An 18,963-nucleotide genomic window follows, 5' to 3' on the forward strand; every position below is an offset into this window, starting at 1 on the left:
CTTTAGCAAGAGTTTTAGCTCTGGGAGTGGCAGAGCCCAAATGCACTCCGGGCTGCTCCAGCCACCTCGCCAGGGATGTTACACAGGGCCTGCAAAGAGGATGGGGATTGGCCAGGAGCCTGCCCAGAGCTCCCCAGGCCCCCGTGCAGCTTTGGCCACATCCATTCACATCTGGCTCCCACAACCTTACCCAACCCACTTGCAGTGCCCTGTTATCTGAGGCAGAGGGGGCCACAACACACCAGGGAAATGGTTCTGATCTGTGCTCCCTTCTAGATGGGGATGGCAAATTGCATTATTTGGATGCCCTTCTGGATGATGGTTTAAGACTCTTGAAGAATGCTGGAGGCAAGTTGTCCCTGTGTCTTTCTTAACAATATCCTGACAGCGCTGCAGGTGCCAGCACAGATCCATGCATGTGTGTGCCCTCGACCTGTGCGATCCCCTCACCGCTCCTGCGGCTCAGTGGTGCCTGTGCAGATCAGCAGAGATGGCAGAAGCTTCTGTGGCTGTTGTGTTACAGGTATGCCTGCAGGGAGGACTTTCCCAGGTCCTTTGGTGGATGTTGCACGCAAGCCCAGCTCCCATCGCAAGGGTGAGTGGTGTGTCCCTGCTGACCCCACAGGCTGAGCCTTGCTTTTGTGGGATCTGTTCCTGGGAAATGGAACTCTGTTGCTCTAAGGTCCTCCGAGGCGAAAGAACAAAGCTACCGGTCACAAGAAACCCCATGAGCCACTCAAAATCACGGGACAAATGGTGAAAGAATTACTGCAAGCCGAACAAGGTGGGTGCATTTCCCTCATGCTTCCCCTGGGACTCAGCAGCTGGGGCCTTTGGCTGCACATCTGGACACGCCGTGCCCGGCACAACGGGAAGGGATCCATGGCAGCCTCGCTGCCCCGCTGCTGCTTTCACGCCCTGCAGGGCTGTTTCCCTGCCTGGCCTGGCTGCAGCTTGTGCCCAGCCTCTGCAGGAAGGCCTTTGGCATCAGCTGACAGGCAGCCCAAACTGCACCACGGGCCTGAGATTCCCTGCGATTTTCCAGTCACTGGGTAGAAGAGAAAGGGCACCTGTTCGGAGAAGGGAGGGCCCTGGCCTGCCCAAAAAGTTTATAGGAATTTTCCTGATTCTTACTGATGTCTTTGACAAGCATTCCCTCCTAAAGATGCCACCTCCCCAGTGGGGAACAGCCCCACCTGATCCAGCCATCCCTCTTGCTTTCTCCAGAAGTGGATGCAGAGGCTGGGCAGAAGGCGGCATTTCCCGAAGGAAGCAGTGGTTCCGTGCCAGCCTCTGCTGTAGGATTGGAAGCGATGCCAGGCACAGGCACAGGAGGTAATTGCTGTGCCTTTGGGCCTGGGCCCTGCTGAGATTTGAGCTGCTGTCTCTGCTGCCTGGAAGTGAGGGCACAACCCAGGGGAATTGTCCCGAGCAGGCACAGGGCACTCGGGTACTGAGCAGTCCTGCTGGGGTCCGTCCGTGGGAGACACTTCCCGAAACCTGGGAGTGACTGCACGGGGTGCCCATGGTGGGGAAAGGACAGAGGGGCAGAGCAAGGCTCCAGTGTGTCCTGAGAGGGCTTACCTCTGTGCCCTTGGGCCGTGGGAGCTGTCCCAGCAGATGGAGGAAGGGCGGCTGGGAGGACAGGCAGGAGGGAGTTTGTGAGGGATACTTGCAGCACTGCCTGCTGCAGTTCTCCACAGGGATTCAAGGAGCATTTTCCTTGTGCGACTGAGAGAACCCCCACGGGCCCTGAGCTGCTCCAGGCACCTCTCCAGGGATGTTGCACAGGGCCTGCAAATAAGATAGGGATTGACCATGAGCCTGCCCAGAGCTCCCCAGGCCCCTGAGCAGCTTTGGCCTTGTCCATTCACATCTGGCTCCCATGGCCTTACCCGACCTACATGCAGTGCCCAGTTCCCTGAGGCAGAAGGGGATCCCAGCACATCATGGAAATGGTTCTGATCCTTGCAAACTTCTAGGTTGGGATCAAGACATGGATTATCTGGAAAACCTGCTGGATTATGGCTTGAGACTCATGAGAAATCCTGGAGGCAAGTGCTCAATGTACCTTTCCTGAGAGAATACACAGTGACCAGGTGGCAAGAGCTCATACATTTGCCCTTTCACTTAAGATAATCTGAAGGTTGATGGAATATGGAAAATTTGCCCTGCTCCCTTCTGGAGCCCTGAGGGATCCCACAGGATCACTGTCAGTGGGAGGAAGGAGAATTTAGCTGTCCATCTTCCTCCTGTGTGCAATGCCAGTGTGTCCTTCCATGTGCTCTGTGCAGCCACAGAGAAGAGCAGAGAGGGAAGGGGCCGGGCCCAGGGCTGTGTCCCGGGGCTGAGCCTTGTGGGCAGCCTGAGGATCTCCTGCAGTGCCACAGCAGCTCTTCTCTCCTGCCTTTCTTTGCAGCTGAACCTGCTGGTGAAGGTGGTGCAGCTTCCCAAGCCACGTCCAGGACGGAGCCTCTGGGAGATGCTGAGGGTAGGTCAAGGCCTTTCCCCTGGGAGAGCTGCCAGCTCAGAGCCCAAAGCGGGGCCACGGGGGCATTGCTGCAGGTGCCAGCACAGAACCATGCACGTGTGTGCCCTCGCCCTGCGCGATCCCCTCACTGCTCCTGTGGCTCAGGCATGGCAGCTGTTTGGAAACAGGAGAGCCCTGACACTGCCATGAAAGCCTAGACATTTTCTGAAACCTGTCGTTGTCGAGGTGGTCACGACACAAAGCAGGGACCAGAAGCAGTTTCAGATGGCAACAGTTTATTATTGAACATGGCTGACCTTTTATACACTCTTTAATTGTTTATGTTTCTTCTACCCTAACTATTGGATACAATAAATCAACATAACATCATTGGTGAAAAGTTACAGTGACTTAACTAACTTTCTAAATATACTTCATGCAGCTGTGAAGTTCTTATCTTTCTTCAGTCTCTCAATTCTCTTGGTCTCCTTGGTTACAGCCTTGGAGAGAGGTCCTTATCAGCTTCTTCTTTCTTCTCAGCTTCTTCTTACTCCTTTAGCTAAGAGGCCCGCTGTTAGCCCCTTCCACAGAAACCTATCCCCATTTTAACGCGCATGACATCCTGAAGATGCCGGCACCCAAATCAGGAACTCTTCCATCTAATCCAACTGTCCTTTTTCCTGTCAGAAGTGATGGACCAAACATCTGTGCAGAAGGAGGCACATCCTGGAGGAAGCATTTTCCCATGGGGAGCCCCTGCTGCAGGGAGGAAGGCGATGCCAGACACGGGCACAGGCACAGCAGGTAATTGCAGGGAGCCCTGCCGCCAGCCCAGGGCCAGAGCCAGCCCTGGCTCCTGACTGGGCAGGGGCTGCGCTGGGTCCTGACAGGGCCTGAGCCTGTCCCCTGGGGCTGGGGGAGCTGTCACGGGGCAGGGAGGGCCAGGGCTGGCAGTGGCTGCTCAGGGATGGCTTTGGCCCGTGTCCCTGGCAGCAGCCACTGCCCAAGCAGCTGCGCTGCCCCCGGGCTCTCCTCCCGGCCTGCTGGGCTTTGTTGGCTGGCACAGCCTGTGCCAAGGGCCGGCAAGGTGCCTGCAGGCCCCAGCTCTGGGGGAAACAGAGAACGTCCTGCCCGTATCCACCGTGCTGCCAGCTCAGCAGTGCAGCACAGCACGGGCTCACGCTCTCCATTGCTCCCACAGATGCAGCCGGCACCACAACACGTCTTCCCCATGCCCAGAAAGGCCTCAGAAGTGTCTTCTATATGGGAACAGGCTGCTGGGCAGGGGTAATGGCAGGCCTGCTACTGTTGGACCTTATTCTCATATTGTGCTGTGTCAGAATCTGGTGTTACTGGAAGAAGAAATGGTGAGTGGTCATCTTTCCCTGAAAGAGCTTCTTTTGAAAGTCTAATGTAGACAGGAACCATTCCCACTGAGGTTGCAGTGGAGTTGTGGCCAGTCCATGGTTCTCCAAATATGTCTGCTGAGGGTTCTGCTGCTGCCCAGTGCTTCCATTGGCCTCTCAATTGCTGGGCCTTGTCCTGGGGCCCCGCTGGGGCTGCAGCCAGAGCTGGCTCCCACTGAGGCTGCCTGGCCAAGAGCAGCCCCAGGGGCACGGGGCAGAGGCAGAGGAAGGTGGGGAGGAGAAAGAGCAGGGCAGAGATTGCCCTTGAAAGGCAGAGGCGCTCTGGGGCCCGCTCCTGGCCAGGGACCCTGCCCAGAGCCGTGCCCTGCTGGCCGGGGCCTTGAGGGGCAGCTGTCCAGCTGGGCCCAGCTGTGCCAGCAGCTCCAGCCGTGCTGGGGAGCCTTGCCAGCTCTGGCCCCTGCTGTGCACGAGGCTCCCTGTGTGCCACTGGCAGCTGGGGCCTCAGCTACCTCCTCTCTCCACAGGAGCACCTCTGGCACTTCACAAGACCGGCCAAAGGCCTCAGCCATGGAGAACTTGGCCTGTCATCATGCATCTGCGTGCCAGTGTCCATTGTCCCTTCCTGAGGTGCATTACCACCTTATTACTGCAAATACGCCGCAACCACTGCCTAGAAGAGAACCACCTCTCCCTGAAGGGACTGGCGTCGCTCTCCATCCAGGACAGGAGGTGCAGCCTTCTAGCCACTTCATGGATTGTTGAAAAAGTTATCATTACTTCTAAAATTTTTAAATGTTTATTAAAAACCTTATTAGAAATATAAGAGGACACTGAATAAAGACAATTTTACGGCGCTGGGAGTAGAGGATTTTTCCCACCATGTGCTCATCCACACAATGGAGGTTTCACCTTTTAACTGTTTTGCTCTTATTAATGTTCTGTCTATCGACTCCTTCTTTGATGTCCAGTGGTGGAGTTTACTTCCTTACATCTCGATTGGAGGTCAGGTGCTGCCGTCGTAGCAAGGTGACCCTCTTATATGTCCCAAACTCAGGTAACTCCATGATAACACAACAGGGGGTAAAACATATCTATAAATATATAAAACTTCTCTTAACATATATGCATGATATTTATCCTTTAATTGTGAGAGTCAACTGTCACTTTACTCATCTATCACAGGCTTGAGTCCAGCTTCAGCTCAGGTGTCTGTGTGCTACCACCTGCACTGGCGGAGCTGCTCGTCTGGGCACAGCCAGGCATGGGCAGGCAGCAGCTGGGCATGGGGCTCATTCGACCAACAGCACCCTCATGTTATCTTTGTCTTTCATTTTGAAACATTTAGATATGTTTATCCTTTGTAGCATTGAGAAACGTTTTTCATAGAATACAGACACCAGATATTTGTTCCCCTTTCCTCCAACACTTCTGTATTTGTCCAAGTAGTTTTACAGGCAGGGAAACCTAGAATCTTCTGACACATTGGCAATAAAAAGTAAAATTGCCTTTAATTTTTAATGTTTAGTCTTACACAGCCTGGACAAGACCGGCATAGCTCAGGGGAAATATCCCAAACAGTCTCAGGGCACTCGGGTTCTGAGCAGTCCTGCTGGGGTCCCTCCGTGGGAGACACATCCCAAAACCTGGCAGTGACTGCATGTGGTGCCCATGGTGGGGAAAGGACAGAGGGGGAGAGCAAGGCTCTAGTGTGTCCTTAGTGGGCCTGAGCCTGTCCCCTGGGGCCGGGGGAGCTGTCATGGGGCAGGGAGGGCCAGGGGTGGCAGTGGCTGCTCAGGGATGGCTTTGGCCCGTGTCCCTGGCAGCAGCCACTGCCCAAGCAGCTGCGCTGCCCCCGGGCTCTCCTCCCGGCCTGCTGGGCTTTGTTGGCTGGCACAGCCTGTGCCAAGGGCCGGCAAGGTGCCTGCAGGCCCCAGCTCTGGGGGAAACAGAGAACTTCCTGCCCGTATCCAGCGTGCTGTCAGCTCAGCAGTGCAGCACAGCACGGGCTCACGCTCCCCATCGCTCCCACAGATGCAGCCGGCACCACAACACGTCTTCCCCATTCTTGGAAGTGTCTTCTGTAAGACTGGCCATAGAGTTCCATCAGGGAGACCTGTACCTGTACCTGTACCTGTCATCAGCCATCCCCAAGCCATGTCCAACATCCCTGCCCCAGCTGCATTATCAGCTTGTTGCTAGGGACATGCTGCCACCACCCAGAACAGGAGTCTCTGTCCCCAAAGGTGCTGGCCCTGGTGTCTGGCCAGGACTGAAGATGGGGCCCCTCTGCCAGGGAAGGGCTTGAGCAACACCTTTGGGCTTCACCTCTGCTCTCTGGCTGGTAGCCGCAGCACTGGCTGAGCTGATTGTCTCGCCACAGCTAGGAGTGCGCAGGCAGCAGCCGGGCACGGGGCTCCTGAGGCACCATGTTTTGTCTTCATTTTCCTTTTTTAGATATTAGAAATTTTTAAAAATATTCAGACTTTTTTCTTTTTGGAGAAAGAAACCCCCAAATATTTCCCCCCTTTTCCCTTAGCAGTTTAGGGTTTTTCAAAGTAGTTTTAGAATAGGAAAAAATGTAGAACATTTTTACCATTCTAGAATAAACACCAGAATTTAATAGCCAATCTTTACTCCAGGAAGAACTAAGACATCTCAAGACACCTTGTCTACTGGAGAAGCCATTTGCCCTCTGGAGATTTTTACTTAGTCACAACAACCAATGAAAAACCTTTTCCCTGATATTTTTCAGAATATCTGACAAGCTTAGCTCTTAGTCTTCAGCAGCAAACTTTGAGTACAATGCTAATCTGCTGCTGTGCAGGTAGGTCTCTGTTTTGATCTTGGTTTAGGGCACATTTGGGAGATAACCTCCAAAGGCATTCTCTAGGAAACACATTCAAGAGGCCCCTCCCCCAACTAGATTGGGAAAAAGATTTTTTTTTTTGTGAAAATGGGATAAAAACCCTCTTTATTTAATAGGCAAGGAATTCACCATCAGAAAAAATGATGAACAATGTTAAACAATAAAACCTCTCACCACTTAGAAGAGATGACATGCTCAGAAAGTCACCTTCGTGGGCTATAGCTCTGCTAACTCATTCTCTGGTCAGTCCCTCTGGCACTGGAAATGCTGCAAGCCTGGCCCAGCCCGGTGGGCCACAGCAGTGAGCTGCTGGTGCTCTTCTGGGTTTTCAGTCCAGAGGAGGTTTAAACAGTTCCACAAAAAAAGAAAAACCACAGTCCAGAGAAATTCTCTGCTTTAGCTAGCTAAAACTAACTAAAAATCAAAGTAGAGCTCTATCCTGCTGTCTGTCCTTGCCGCAGACAACACAGTGCAGGAGAAGGATGCAGAGGTGCAAGAGCAGTTTCTGATAACAAACTCCACCATTCTTCTTGTCCCCCCTTCACTGTTGGAACCAGACCTAAAGGTGCAAAACTTATTTCTGGGCTCAACCCACAAATGGGGATACAAGCATCATAAAGTCATGCCAGGACAGTGTCCCAGCTGCAACTGGGGCTGCAGCTACTTCCTCTCTCAACAGCTGCCCCTCTGCAAGTTCACAAGAACAGCCAAACACCTCAGTCTGGGACACACCTGGCACACACTTCCCATCTCCATGCCCATGCCTGATGTCCCTGTCACAGCTGCATTACCAGCGTGTTGCTGCCGTGCAGATGCTGCCTCCACCCAAACAAGACCCTGTGTCCCTGCAGGTTTTGCTGAGCAATGGCCCTTGGATGAAGCAAAGCAATTACAATCAGTGTAATAGCCTTAATGGGGGATGCGGGACTCCAGGCAGCTCTTCATAATGCACTTTCTTACATCCAAGACATTACAGCAGTCCAGGGTCGTGGGTGACAGAGCCTGTGCCTGCAGCTGTCAGCTCCAGCTGCACACAAGCCTGAAGACCCTTTAGTTTTGCTGACAATGCATTATGTACTTTTCTTTGCTGGGCATCTTAAGAGAGAAGAACCAGTCGGTACCTTAACATTTACCTATAACCTGTCAAACTACTGTAAGTACCACATTCATGTTATTGTTCTCCAATAACTAAAAGTTAGTACATTACAGTTTAAACTGGAAGTTGTTGAAAATTCTGAGGGCTTCCTTCTACTTGCAACATCACCCGTCTTGTTCCCTGTGCTATCTTCATGACTGGTGAAAGCATCTACTTCTTTCAAGTGGGTTTCTCCTTTGATCCAGATCATAAAGCCCCCTTCAAACTAACACACCATTTACCTTCTTAGTTATCCACTAAGAGTAGCTCAGCAATTCTTTTATTCTATATCAAAACTTGCTTCCATCTCTATTTCTTCTTCAGATTCCACATTCAAAAATCTCTCTGCCAAGCACACATAGCTGTGAGACTTTCTTGTCAAACTTTCATCCTTCCCAACAAATCAGGGCAGTCCATTGGTAGAGATGGGGGCACACTTTGGGGGTACAGCTAAGGCCATGAGGTCACAGCAGGCTCTGGGGTCACAGCAGGCTGAGGTCACAGCAGGCCCTGATGTCACAGAGGTGCCAGAGGTGCCAGAGCCCCGTGGTTGCACAGCAGCACAGGGAGCCAGCAGTCAGTCCCTGAGCACAACTGTTGCGGCAGCAGCGGCGGTGGCAGCAGCGGTGCTGACATTGGGACAGCGGTGTTGGGACAGTGGTGGCAGCAAGAGCTGCGGGACTGGCGGAGGGCAAGGCACCATGGCCCTTGCTCTGCGCCTCCTACTCCTGCTGCTCCTGGCCGTGGCCCTGCCTGCCAGGGCTGCCCAGGCTGCTCCGCTGCAAGCACGGGGAGCAGGTGAGCCGGCAGCCTGGCTGCCCTTTCCCGGGACAGCGCTCCCTGCTCCCTGGGAAGCGCTGTGGATGGTTTTGCCCAGGGCTTTAGGGAGGGTTTCCTCTGTGGGAGGGAGACAGTACCCACGGGCCCTGGGCTGCTCGAGACACCCCTCCAGGGAAGTTGCAAAGGGCCTGCAAAGAGGGTGGAGAGTGACCAGAGCCAGCCCCTGTGCAGTTTTGGCCTTGTCTATTCACATCTGTCTCCCATGGCCTTACCCAACCCTCCTGCAGTGCCCAGTTTCCTAAGGCAAAAGGGGATCCCAGCACACATTGGATATGGTTCTGGTCTGTGTTCCATTCCAGATGTGGATCGTGACTTGGATTATTTGGAAATACTGGTGAATGATGATTTGAAAACCTCGCCAGATGCTGGAGGCAAGTCCTCAATGTACCTTTCCTGACAAAAAAATAGTGTCAATCCAGCAAGAGATTACTTGTAACATTTCCCGTAAGTTCTTCTGAAGGTTGATGTATTCAGCAAACCTTGCCCTTCTGGAGCCCTGAGGGATCCACAGGATCACTGTCAGTGGGAGGAAGGAGCATTTAGCTGCTCCATCTTCCTTCCATATGCAATGCCAGTGTGTCCTTCCATGTGTTCTGTGCAGCCACAAAGAAGAGCAGAGAGTGAAGGGGTCGGGCCCAGGGATGTGCCCCGGGGCTGAGCCTTCTGGGCAGCCTGAGGATCTCCTGCAGTGCCACAGCAGCTCTTCTGTCCTGCCTTTCTTTGCAGCTGAACCTGCTGGTGAAGGTGATGCAGCTTCCCAACCCATGTCCAGGACGGAGCCTCTGGGAGATGCTGAGGGTAGGGCAAGGCCTTTCCCCTGGGAGAGCTGCCAGCTCAGAGCCCAAAGCTTGGCCAGGGGGGCAGCGCTGCAGGTGCCAGCACAGAACCATGCACGTGTGTGCCCTCGGCCCGCACGATCCCCTCACCGCTCCTGCGGCTCAGTGGTGCCCGTGCAGATCAGCAGAGATGGCAGAAGCTTCTGTGGCTAGAGCCCTGGTTTTGTGAAATCCACTGGGAAATGGAACTATGTTGCTCTAAGTTTCTCTGACAGGGAATTACCCAGCTACAGGTCACAAGAAACCCCATGAGCCAGCCATAGTCAAGATGCAAGTACTGAAGGAAATGCAGCAGGAAGGACAAGGTGGGTGCATTTCCCTCATGCTTCCCCTGGGACTCAGCAGCCGGGGGCTTTGGCTGCACATCTGGATATGCCGTGCCCGGCACAGCGGGAAGGGATCCATGGCAGCCTCACTGCCCCACTGCTGCTTTCACGCCCTGCAGGGCTGCTTCCCAGCCTGGCCTGGCTGCAGCTTCTGCCCAGCCTCTGCTGGAAGGCATTTGGCATCAGCTGACAGGCAGCCCAAACTGCACCACAGGCCATGCCCACCCTGAGAGCCCCTGCGATTTTGCATTCTCCAGGCTGATCACTAACGGCGGGTGTTTTGATGAAAGTGGGCCCTGTCCTACCCAGGATGTTTATGTCTTTGACAAGAATTGCCTCCTGAAGATGCCACCTCTCCAGTGGGGATCAGTCTTACCTGATGAGCTGTTGCTTTTCCTTTCTCCACAAGTGGATGGAGAGGCTGGGCAGAAGGTGGCGTTTCCCGAAGGAAGCAGTGGCTCCATGCCAGCCTCTGTTGCAGGAAGGGAGGTGATGCCAGGCACAGGCAGAGGAGGTAATTGTTGTACCTCTGGACCAGAGACCTGCTACGGTTTGAGCTGCCCTCTCTGGTGCCTGGCAGTGCAGGCACAGCTCAGACAAGACTGGCAGAGCCCAGGGGAATTATCCCGAGCAGGCTCAGGGCACTCGGGTACTGAGCAGTCCTGCTGGGGTCCCTGCGTGGGAGGGAGATCCTGAAACCTGGGAGCGACAGCATTCCCATGGTGGGGAAAGGACAGAGGGGGAGAGCAAGGCTCCAATGTGTCCTGTAAGGGCCTGGCTATGTGCCCTTGGGCTGGGGGAGCTGTGCCAAGAGATGGAGGGAGAGAGGGACTGCAGGAGGGAAGGAGGCAGGAGTGGTTCTGGCACTACATACTGCAGTTATCCCCAGGGATTTAGGGAAGTCTCCCTCAGTGAGGAGGGAGAGAGCCCCAGGGCCCTGGGCTGCTCCAGCTGCCCTTCTAGGGATGTTGCATAAGGTCTATGGCGGGCAAAGATTGTAAAGGATGTGGAGATTAACCAGGAGCCAGCCCAGAGCTCCCCAGGTCCCTGTGCAGCTTTGGCCATGGCCATTCACATCTGACTCCCACAACCTTACCCAACCCCCTTGCAGTGCCCAGTTCCCAAAGGCCAAAGGGGAACCCAGCAGAGCATGGAAGCAGTTCCGTTTTATGCTCCCTTCTAGATTGGGATCGTGACATGGATTCCATGCTTGTCTTTCTGGATGAGAGTTTGAAGACCTCGGCAGATAGTAGAGGTAAGTTCGCAAAGTCCCTTTTTACTTAGAGAATAATCAGTGTCAGTGTGGCAAAAGGTCATGCATGTCCCACTTTCCTTAAGAGTAGGAAGGTTGTTGAATTCTGGAAGCCTTGCCCTGCTCCCATCTGGAGCCCTGAAGGATCCCACAGGATTGCTGTCAGTAGGAGGAAGGAGCATTTAGCTGTCCATCTTCCTCCTGTGTGCAATGGCAGTGTGTCCTTCCATGTGCTCTGTGCAGCCAGGGAGAAGGGCAGAGAGGGAAGGGGCCGGGCCCAGGGCTGTGCCCCGTGGCTGAGCCTTTGGCAGCTCCTTTGCCAGCCCCGGGGAGCCTGAGCTGCTCCTGCTGCCACTGTCAAGCCCTGGCCCGGCAAGGGGCTGGCTTTAGAGCTGCTGGCAGCTCCAGGGAGTCCTTTCTGCCCCGACTGCCCCGCAAGGGGCTCCTTCCATCCCAGTGTGGGGCCACTGCAGGCACGAGGTCCCCCTGCTCCTGCTCCTGAGTGGAAGGCAGAGCTGAGGGAGTGCCTTGGAGGGCACCAAACACCCAGGTGCACCCACTGCCACTTGGGCCTGAATGAGAATCTTCAGCAGAGTCACAGCAGCTGTTCTGTCCTGCCTTTCTTTGCAGCTAACCCGGCTGGTGAAACTGATCTGGCTTCCCAACCCACGTTCAGGAATGAGCCTCTGGGAGGTTCTGAGGGTAGGTCAAGGCCTTTCCCCTGGGATAGCTGCCAGCTCAGAGCCCAAATCTGGGCCAGGGAGGCATCGCTGCAGGTGCCAGCACAGAACCATGCACGTGTGTGCCCGCGCCCTGCACGATCCCCTCACCGCTCCTGTGGCTCAGTCGTGCCAGTGCAGATCAGCAGAGATGGCAGAAGCTTCTGTGGCTGTTGAGTTACAGGTGTGTCTGCAGGGAGGACTTTCCCAGGTCCATTGGTGGATGTTGCACGCAGGCCCAGCTCCCTTGGCAGGGGTGAGTAGTGTCTGCCTGCTGACCCCACAGGCTGAGCACTGGTTTAGTGGGACCCATTCCTGGGAAATGGAAATATTTCTCTTAAGGTCTCCTGAGATTGGAGAACAAACTTAGAGGAGAGAGTAAGTTCCTGGAGGCATCCAAACACATGGAGAAGATGCTGAGTGATCTGGAGAGAAGACAAGGTGGGTGCATTTCTCTCATGCTTCCCCTGGGACTCAGAAGCCGGGGGCTTTGGCTGCACATCTGGACACGCCGTGCCCGGCACAGTGGGAAGGGATCCATGGCAGCCTCGCTGCCCCGCTACTGCTTTCACGCCCTGCAGGGCTGTTTCCCAGCCTGGCCTGGCGGCAGCTTCTGCCCAGCCCCTGCAGGAAGGCATTTGGCATCAGCTGACAGGCAGCCCAAACTGCACCACGAGCCTGAGATCCCCTGAAATTTCATAGTCTCCAGCATGATCACTATGGGACGGTGTTATGATGAAAGTGGACCCTGGTCTACCCAGAAAATTTTATGGATTCCTGATCCTTAACCATGTCTTTCACAAGTACTGGCTGCTGAAGATGCCAGGGCCCAGTGGGGAACAGCCCCACCTGATCCAGCCGTCCCTCTTCCTTTCTCCAGAAGTGGATGGAGACGCTGGGCAGAAGGCGGCATTTCCCGAAGGAAGCAGTGGCTCCATGACAGCCTCTGCTGTAGGACTGGAGGCGATGCCAGGCACAAGCACAGGAGGTAATATCTGTGCCTCTGGGCCTGAGCCCTGCTGAGGCTTGAGCTGCTGTCTCTGCTGCCTGGAAGTGAGGGCAAAACCCAGGGGAATTATCCCAAGCAGGCTCAGGGCACTCTGGTACTGAGCAGTCCTGCTGGGGTCCCTCTGTGGGAGACACTTCCTGAAACCTGGGAGTGACTGCATGGGGTGCCCATGGTGGGGAAGGGACAGAGGGGGAGATCAAGGCTCCAGTGTGTCCTGAGAGGGCTTGACTATGTGCCTTTGGGCTGTGGGAGCTGTCTCAGCAGATGGAGGAAGGGTGGCTGGGAGGACAGGCAGGAGGGAATTTGCAGGGGATACTTGCAGCACTGCCTGCTGCAGTTCTCTCCAAGGATTAAAGGAGCATTTCCCTTGTGCGACTAAGAGAACCCCCACAGGCCCTGGGCTGCTCCAGGCACCTCTCCAGGGATGTTGCACAGGGCCTGCAAATAAGATAGGGATTGACCATGAGCCTTCCCAGAGCTCCCCAGGCCCCTGAGCAGCTTTGGCCTTGTCCATTCACATCTGGCTCCCATGGCCTTACCTGACCTACATGCAGTGCCCAGTTCCCTGAGGCAGAAGGGGATCCCAGCACATCATGGAAATGGTTCTGATCTTTGCAAACTTCCAGGATGGGATAAAGACATGGATTATCTGGAAAACCTGCTGGATTATGGCTTGAGATTCATGGGAAATCCTGGAGGCAAGTGCTCAATGTACCTTTCCTGAGAGAATACACAGTGACCAGGTGGCAAGAGCTCATATATTTGCCCTTTCACTTAAGATCATCTGAAGGTTGATGGAATACGGAAAATTTGCCCTGCTCCGTTCTGGAGCCCTGAGGGATCCCACAGGATCACTGTCAGTGGGAGGAAGGAGCATTTAGCTGCTCCATCTTCCTCCCGTGTGCAATGCAAGTGCCAGCACATTCGATGTGCTCTGTGCAGCCACAGAGAAGGGCAGAGAGGGAAGGGGCCAGGCCCAGAGCTGTGCCCCGGGGCTGAGCCTTCTGGGCAGCCTGAGGATCTCCTGCAGTGCCACAGGAGCTCTTCTGTCCTGCCTTTCTTTGCAGCTGGACCTGCGGGTGAAGGTGGTGCAGCTTCCCAACCCACGTCCAGGACGGAGTCTCTGGGAGATGCTGAGGGTAGGTCAAGGCCTTTCCCCTGGGAGAGCTGCCAGCTCAGAGCCCAAAGCTGGGCCAGGGGGGCATCGCTGCAGGTACCAGCACAGAACCATGCACGTGTGTGCCCTCGATCTTTGCGATCCCCTCACCGCTCCTGTGGCTCAGGCATGGCAGCTGTTTGGAAAGTGAAAACCCTGGCCCTGCCCTGAAAGCCAAGACATTTTCTGAAACCTATCCCCATGTTGGACAAGCATGACATCCTGAAGATGCCAGCACCCAAATCAGGAACTCTTCCATCTAATCCAGCTGTCCTTTTTCCTGTCTGAAGTGATGGACCAAACATCTGTGCAGAAGGAGGCACATCCTGGAGGAAGCATTTCCCCATGGGCAGCCCCTGCTGCAGGAAGGAAGGCAAAGCCAGACACGGGCACAGGCACAGCAGGTAATTGCTGTGCCGGGCTCAGCCCTGGCCGGGGCTGTGTGGCAGCAGCTCTTCCCCCAGGGCCTGCCCTTGCCCGGCCCGGCAGCAGCCAAAGCTGGAGGCACCTCAGCTTCCAGGCCTCTGGAGCTGGTTCAGAGCCCCGGGGAAACGGGACTGCTGCAGCAACGTCCCTGGCGCTGCAGCTGCTGCAGAGCTGGCCCTGAGTGCCCAGAGGCCCAAGGCACAGGAGCAGCCCCGAGCGGGAGCCCTGCCGCCAGCCCAGGGCCAGAGCCAGCCCTGGCTCCCGACTGGGCAGGGGCTGCGCTGGGTCCTGACAGGGCCTGAGCCTGTTCCCTGGGGCTGGGGGAGCTGTCACGGGGCAGGGAGGGCCAGGGGTGGCAGTGGCTGCTCAGGGATGGCTTTGGCCCCTGTCCCTGGCAGCAGCCACTGCCCAAGCAGCTGCGCTGCCCCCGGGCTCTCCTCCCGGCCTGCTGGGCTTTGTTGGCTGGCACAGCCTGTGCCAAGGGCCGGCAAGGTGCCTGCAGGCCCCAGCTCTGGGGGAAACAGAGAACGTCCTGCCCGTATCCACCGTGCTGCCAGCTCAGCAGTGCAGTACAGCACGGGCTCACGCTCCCCATTGCTCCCACAGATGCAGCCGGCACCACAACACGTGTTCCTGATGCCCAGAAGGGCCTCGGAAGGGTCTTTTATATGGGAACAGGCTGCTGGGCAGGGGTAATGGCAGGCCTGCTTCTTTTGCACCTAATTCTCATATTGTGCTGTGTCAAAATCTGGTGTTACTGGAAGAAGAAATGGTGAGTGGTCATCTTTCCCTGAAAGAGCTTCTTTTGAAAGCCTTATGTAGACAGGAAGCATTCCCACTGAGGTTGCAATGGAGTTGTGGCCAGTCCATGATTGTCCAAATAACTCTGCTGAGGGTTCTGCTGCTGCCCAGTGCTTCCATTGGCCTCTCAATTGCTGGGCCTTGTCCTGGGGGCCCCGCTGGGGCTGCAGCCAGTGCTGGCTCCCACTGAGGCTGCCTGGCCAAGAGCAGCCCCAGGGGCACGCGGCAGAGGCAGAGGGAGGTGGGGAGGAGAAAGAGCAGGGCCGAGGTTGCCCTTGAAAGGCAGAGGCGCTCTGGGGCCCGCTCCTGGCCAGGGACCCTGCCCAGAGCCGTGCCCTGCTGGCCGGGGCCTTGAGGGGCAGCTGTCCAGCTGGGCCCAGCTGTGCCAGCAGCTCCAGCCGTGCTGGGGAGCCTTGCCAGCTCTGGGCCCTGCTGTGCACGAGGGTCCCTGTGTGCCACTGGCAGCTGGGGCCTCAGCCACCTCCTCTCTCCACAGGAGCACCTCTGGTGCTAGTCCAGCCAAATACCTCAGTCATGGAGAACTTGGCCTGTCATCGTGCATCTCCGTGCCAGTGTCCATTGTCCCTTCCACAGGTGTATTACCAGCTTGTAGCTGGAAGTATGCTACAACCACTGCCTAGAACAGATCCGTCTCTCCCTGAAGGGACTGGCCTAGCTGCCCATCCAGGACAGGAGGTGCAGCCCTCTAGCCAGGGAATGGATTATTTGAAAGGTTATATTTACTTGTAAAAATTTTAGATGTTTATTAAAAACCTTATTAGAAATATAACAGGTTACTGAATAAAGACAATGTTACTGTGCCGGGAGTAGAGGATTTTTCCCACCACATTCTCATCCACACAATGGAGGTTTCACCTTTCAACTCTTTTGCCCTTCTTAAAGTTCTGTCCATTGACTCTGTCTTTGATGACCAGTGGTGGAGTTTACTTCCTTACATCTCGATTGGAGGTCAGGTGCTGCCGTCGTAGCAAGGTGACCCTCTTAAATGTCTCAAACTCAGGTAATCCCAAGATAACAACACAACAGGGGGTAAAACATATCTATAAATATATAAAACTTCTCTTAACAAATATACATGATATTTCTCCTTTATTGTGAGAGTCAACTGTCACATTACTCATCTATCACAGGCTTGAGTCCAGCTTCAGCTCAGGTGTCTGTGTGCTACCACCAGCACTGGCGGAGCTGCTCGTCTGGACACAGCCAGGCATGGGCAGGCAGCAGCTGGGCATGGGGCTCATCAGACCAACAGCACCCTCATGTTATCTTTGTCTTTCATTTTGAAACATTTAGATATGTTTATCCTTTGTAACATTGAGAAAAGTTTTTCATATAATACAAAAACCAGATATTTGCTCCCCTTTCCTCCAATAGTTCTGTATTTGACAAAGTAGCTTTACAGTCAGGGAAACCTAGAATCTTCTGACCGTTTGGCAATAAATGTAAAATTGCCTTTAATTCTTAATGTTAGTCTTACACAACCTGGACAAGACTGGCATAGCTCACCGGAATTATCCCGAGCAGGCTCAGGGCACTGGGGTTCTGAGCAGTCCTGCTGGGGTCCCTCCATGAGAGACACTTCCTGAAACCTGGCAGTGACTGCACGGGGTGCCCATGGTGAGGACAAGACAGAGGGGAAGAGCAAAGCTCCAGTGTGTTCTTAGTGGGCCTGAGCCTGTCCCCTGGGGCTGGGGGAGCTGTCACGGGGCAGGGAGGGCCAGGGGTGGCAGTGGCTGCTCAGGGATGGCTTTGGCCCGTGTCCCTGGCAGCAGCCGCTGCCCAAGCAGCTGCGCTGCCCCCGGGCTCTCCTCCCGGCCTGCTGGGCTTTGTTGGCTGGCACAGCCTGTGCCAAGGGCCGGCAAGGTGCCTGCAGGCCCCAGCTCTGGGGGAAACAGAGACCGTCCTGCCCGTATCCAGCGTGCTGCCAGCTCAGCAGTGCAGCACAGCACGGGCTCACGCTCCCCACGGATCTTTTAGAGGTTCAAAGCAAGACAGGAACACATGTCCTGATTCCACTCTGATGAATCCCGATGATTTTCTGCTTGCAGGACGGGCACAAGCAGTGCATCATAGGAATAGCCAAGACTCTGTTCACTGTGTCACTTGCCATGGCCTCTTTCACAGTTGTATCTTTCTCCCTTCATATGTCCTGACAAACACCTAAGGGAGAACTGGACCTCTAATCGCATGGCACATCTCCATGCCCATGCCCGATGTCCCTGTGCCAGCTGCTTTAACAGCTTGTTGCTGTGCAGATGCTGCCTCCAGCCAGACAAGGTCGTTTACCCCTGAAGGCACTGGCCCTGCTCTCTGGCCCCTACTGAAGGTGGGCAGGGCTTGGCCCAGCTCTTCTCTTGCACTAAAGAGATGGAGCTGTCACCCCAGTGTCCGGGTGGTAGCAGCAGCAAAGCCCAGCCAGGATCAGCACTGGCTGAGCTCCGTGCCCAGGGGCAGCTGGGGATGGCCACGGTGTGGGCAGGCAGGAGCCGGGCAGGGGCTGCTGTGACCAGTGGCGGGGCCCTGGGGGGATGGGGCAGCCCATGCTGAGCATCCCTGGGCTGAGGGCACATTTCCTTCCCTGGGACCAACTGGGCCTGGACCTCCTCCAGTGGCATGCCCAGGAAAAGAGGGAAGCCATCAAGAGCCTGTGAGTTACGCAGGGATGGGGTGCAGCTTCCTCCCTCCTTGGTTAGCCAGCGGATTAAAAGAGGCCTCTAGGGTTTGCGGCAAACAGGAGTGGGCAAACAGGGCCCTGGCATGTCTCTGAGGGACAATTCACGAGGCAGTGTGCACAGGCAGGGCAAGCAGGCAGGGTTGCAGGTTTTCTTCTTAGGCAGGTTTACTGTGTGTTGTTTGCAGTGTTTCTGTTGGTTGGGTGGTTTTGGGGTTTCTGGTAGTAGTGGTTTTTACACAATCGAAAACTGTAGTTAGTACAAGTGCATGTAACTAGATGGAACCCTCCAAAAAGAATGTGTCTGTCCTGACCCATTCCTGTGCAGAGTGTTTGAGCTTAGCAGTGGTTTCAGGGGGCAGTGCGGAGAAAAGCTGCCTGTGGTGTGAACAGGTGAATGATCTCCTTTCACTGGTGGCCAAGCTTAGGGAGGAAGTTTAAAGACTAAGGAGTATCAGGGAAAGTGAAAGGGAAATAGATTGGTGGAGTTCAGCCCTTCCATCCTTATGGGAGGCCCAGCAAGAGTCACAGGACTCCTATGCCGCGCACTGTCAGGCAAGAGAAGGACACTGTAGAAGAAGGGGAGTGGAAATGGTCCCTGCACGGGGAGGTTATAATAAAAATTCCTCCCGACCCCCGTCCCCTAGCCAGGGGCCACTTCAGAATAGGTATGAGTCACTGGATCTAGAGATTCAGCCAAATGATTAAGAAGAAAATTATCTGCCCAGAGAGCCTCCCAATTATGATTAATCTGTAACATGGATTGCCAGCTCTAACATCAAAAAGAAAAGAATGGTAATCGTGGTGGGTGATTCCCTTCTGAGGGGAACAGAGGGCCGCATGTCAACTGGACCCACCCCACAGAGAGGTCTGCTGCCTCCCTGGGGCCCAGGTGCAGGATATTCCTGAGGGACTTCCTGGGCTCATTCAGTCCTCTGATTATTATCCACTGTTGAAACTCCAGGCTGGCAGTGATGAGATTGAGAAGAGGAGTGTCAGGACCATTGAAAGAGACTTTAGGGCACAGGGACAAGTGGTTGATAGGACAGGGACACAGGTAGTCTTTTC

At 55.0% G+C, this 18,963-nt stretch overlaps 3 protein-coding genes across 6 annotated transcripts in view; all 3 read left to right on the plus strand.

Annotated features, from left to right (window-relative positions):
- Window positions 1-18,963, plus strand: part of LOC135299814 (zinc finger protein 271-like) — a 593,489-nt gene that overhangs the window by 363,000 nt on the left and 211,526 nt on the right. The gene's annotated exons all lie outside the window — the stretch shown is intronic.
- LOC135298376 (uncharacterized) lies at window positions 15-5,049 on the plus strand. Of its 3 annotated transcripts, XM_064415948.1 has the most exons (9): window positions 15-418; window positions 524-595; window positions 683-784; window positions 1,228-1,335; window positions 1,983-2,054; window positions 2,420-2,491; window positions 3,158-3,274; window positions 3,672-3,837; window positions 4,362-5,049. In XM_064415948.1, the coding sequence occupies exons 1-9, from the start codon at window positions 340-342 to the stop codon at window positions 4,597-4,599; spliced, it is 1,026 nt and encodes a 341-aa protein (XP_064272018.1). In that variant the 5' UTR covers window positions 15-339; the 3' UTR covers window positions 4,600-5,049. The 3 variants fall into 3 exon arrangements, with proteins under 3 accessions (XP_064272018.1, XP_064272016.1, XP_064272017.1); XM_064415946.1 differs by having other exon boundaries at window positions 15-595; XM_064415947.1 differs by having other exon boundaries at window positions 15-595; window positions 3,161-3,274.
- On the plus strand, window positions 8,804-16,017 carry LOC135298372 (uncharacterized). Of its 2 annotated transcripts, XM_064415936.1 has the most exons (13): window positions 8,804-9,476; window positions 9,730-9,819; window positions 10,250-10,354; window positions 11,024-11,095; window positions 11,723-11,794; window positions 11,996-12,067; window positions 12,154-12,252; window positions 12,692-12,799; window positions 13,447-13,518; window positions 13,888-13,959; window positions 14,267-14,380; window positions 15,009-15,174; window positions 15,700-16,017. In XM_064415936.1, exons 1-13 carry the CDS (start codon window positions 9,242-9,244, stop codon window positions 15,842-15,844), a joined length of 1,422 nt encoding a protein of 473 aa, XP_064272006.1. In that variant the 5' UTR covers window positions 8,804-9,241; the 3' UTR covers window positions 15,845-16,017. The 2 variants fall into 2 exon arrangements, with proteins under 2 accessions (XP_064272006.1, XP_064272007.1); XM_064415937.1 differs by lacking the exon at window positions 8,804-9,476 and having other exon boundaries at window positions 9,606-9,819.

The sequence above is a fragment of the Passer domesticus genome, chromosome 4, assembly GCF_036417665.1.
Source record: "Passer domesticus isolate bPasDom1 chromosome 4, bPasDom1.hap1, whole genome shotgun sequence".
NCBI classification, from domain to species: domain Eukaryota; kingdom Metazoa; phylum Chordata; class Aves; order Passeriformes; family Passeridae; genus Passer; species Passer domesticus.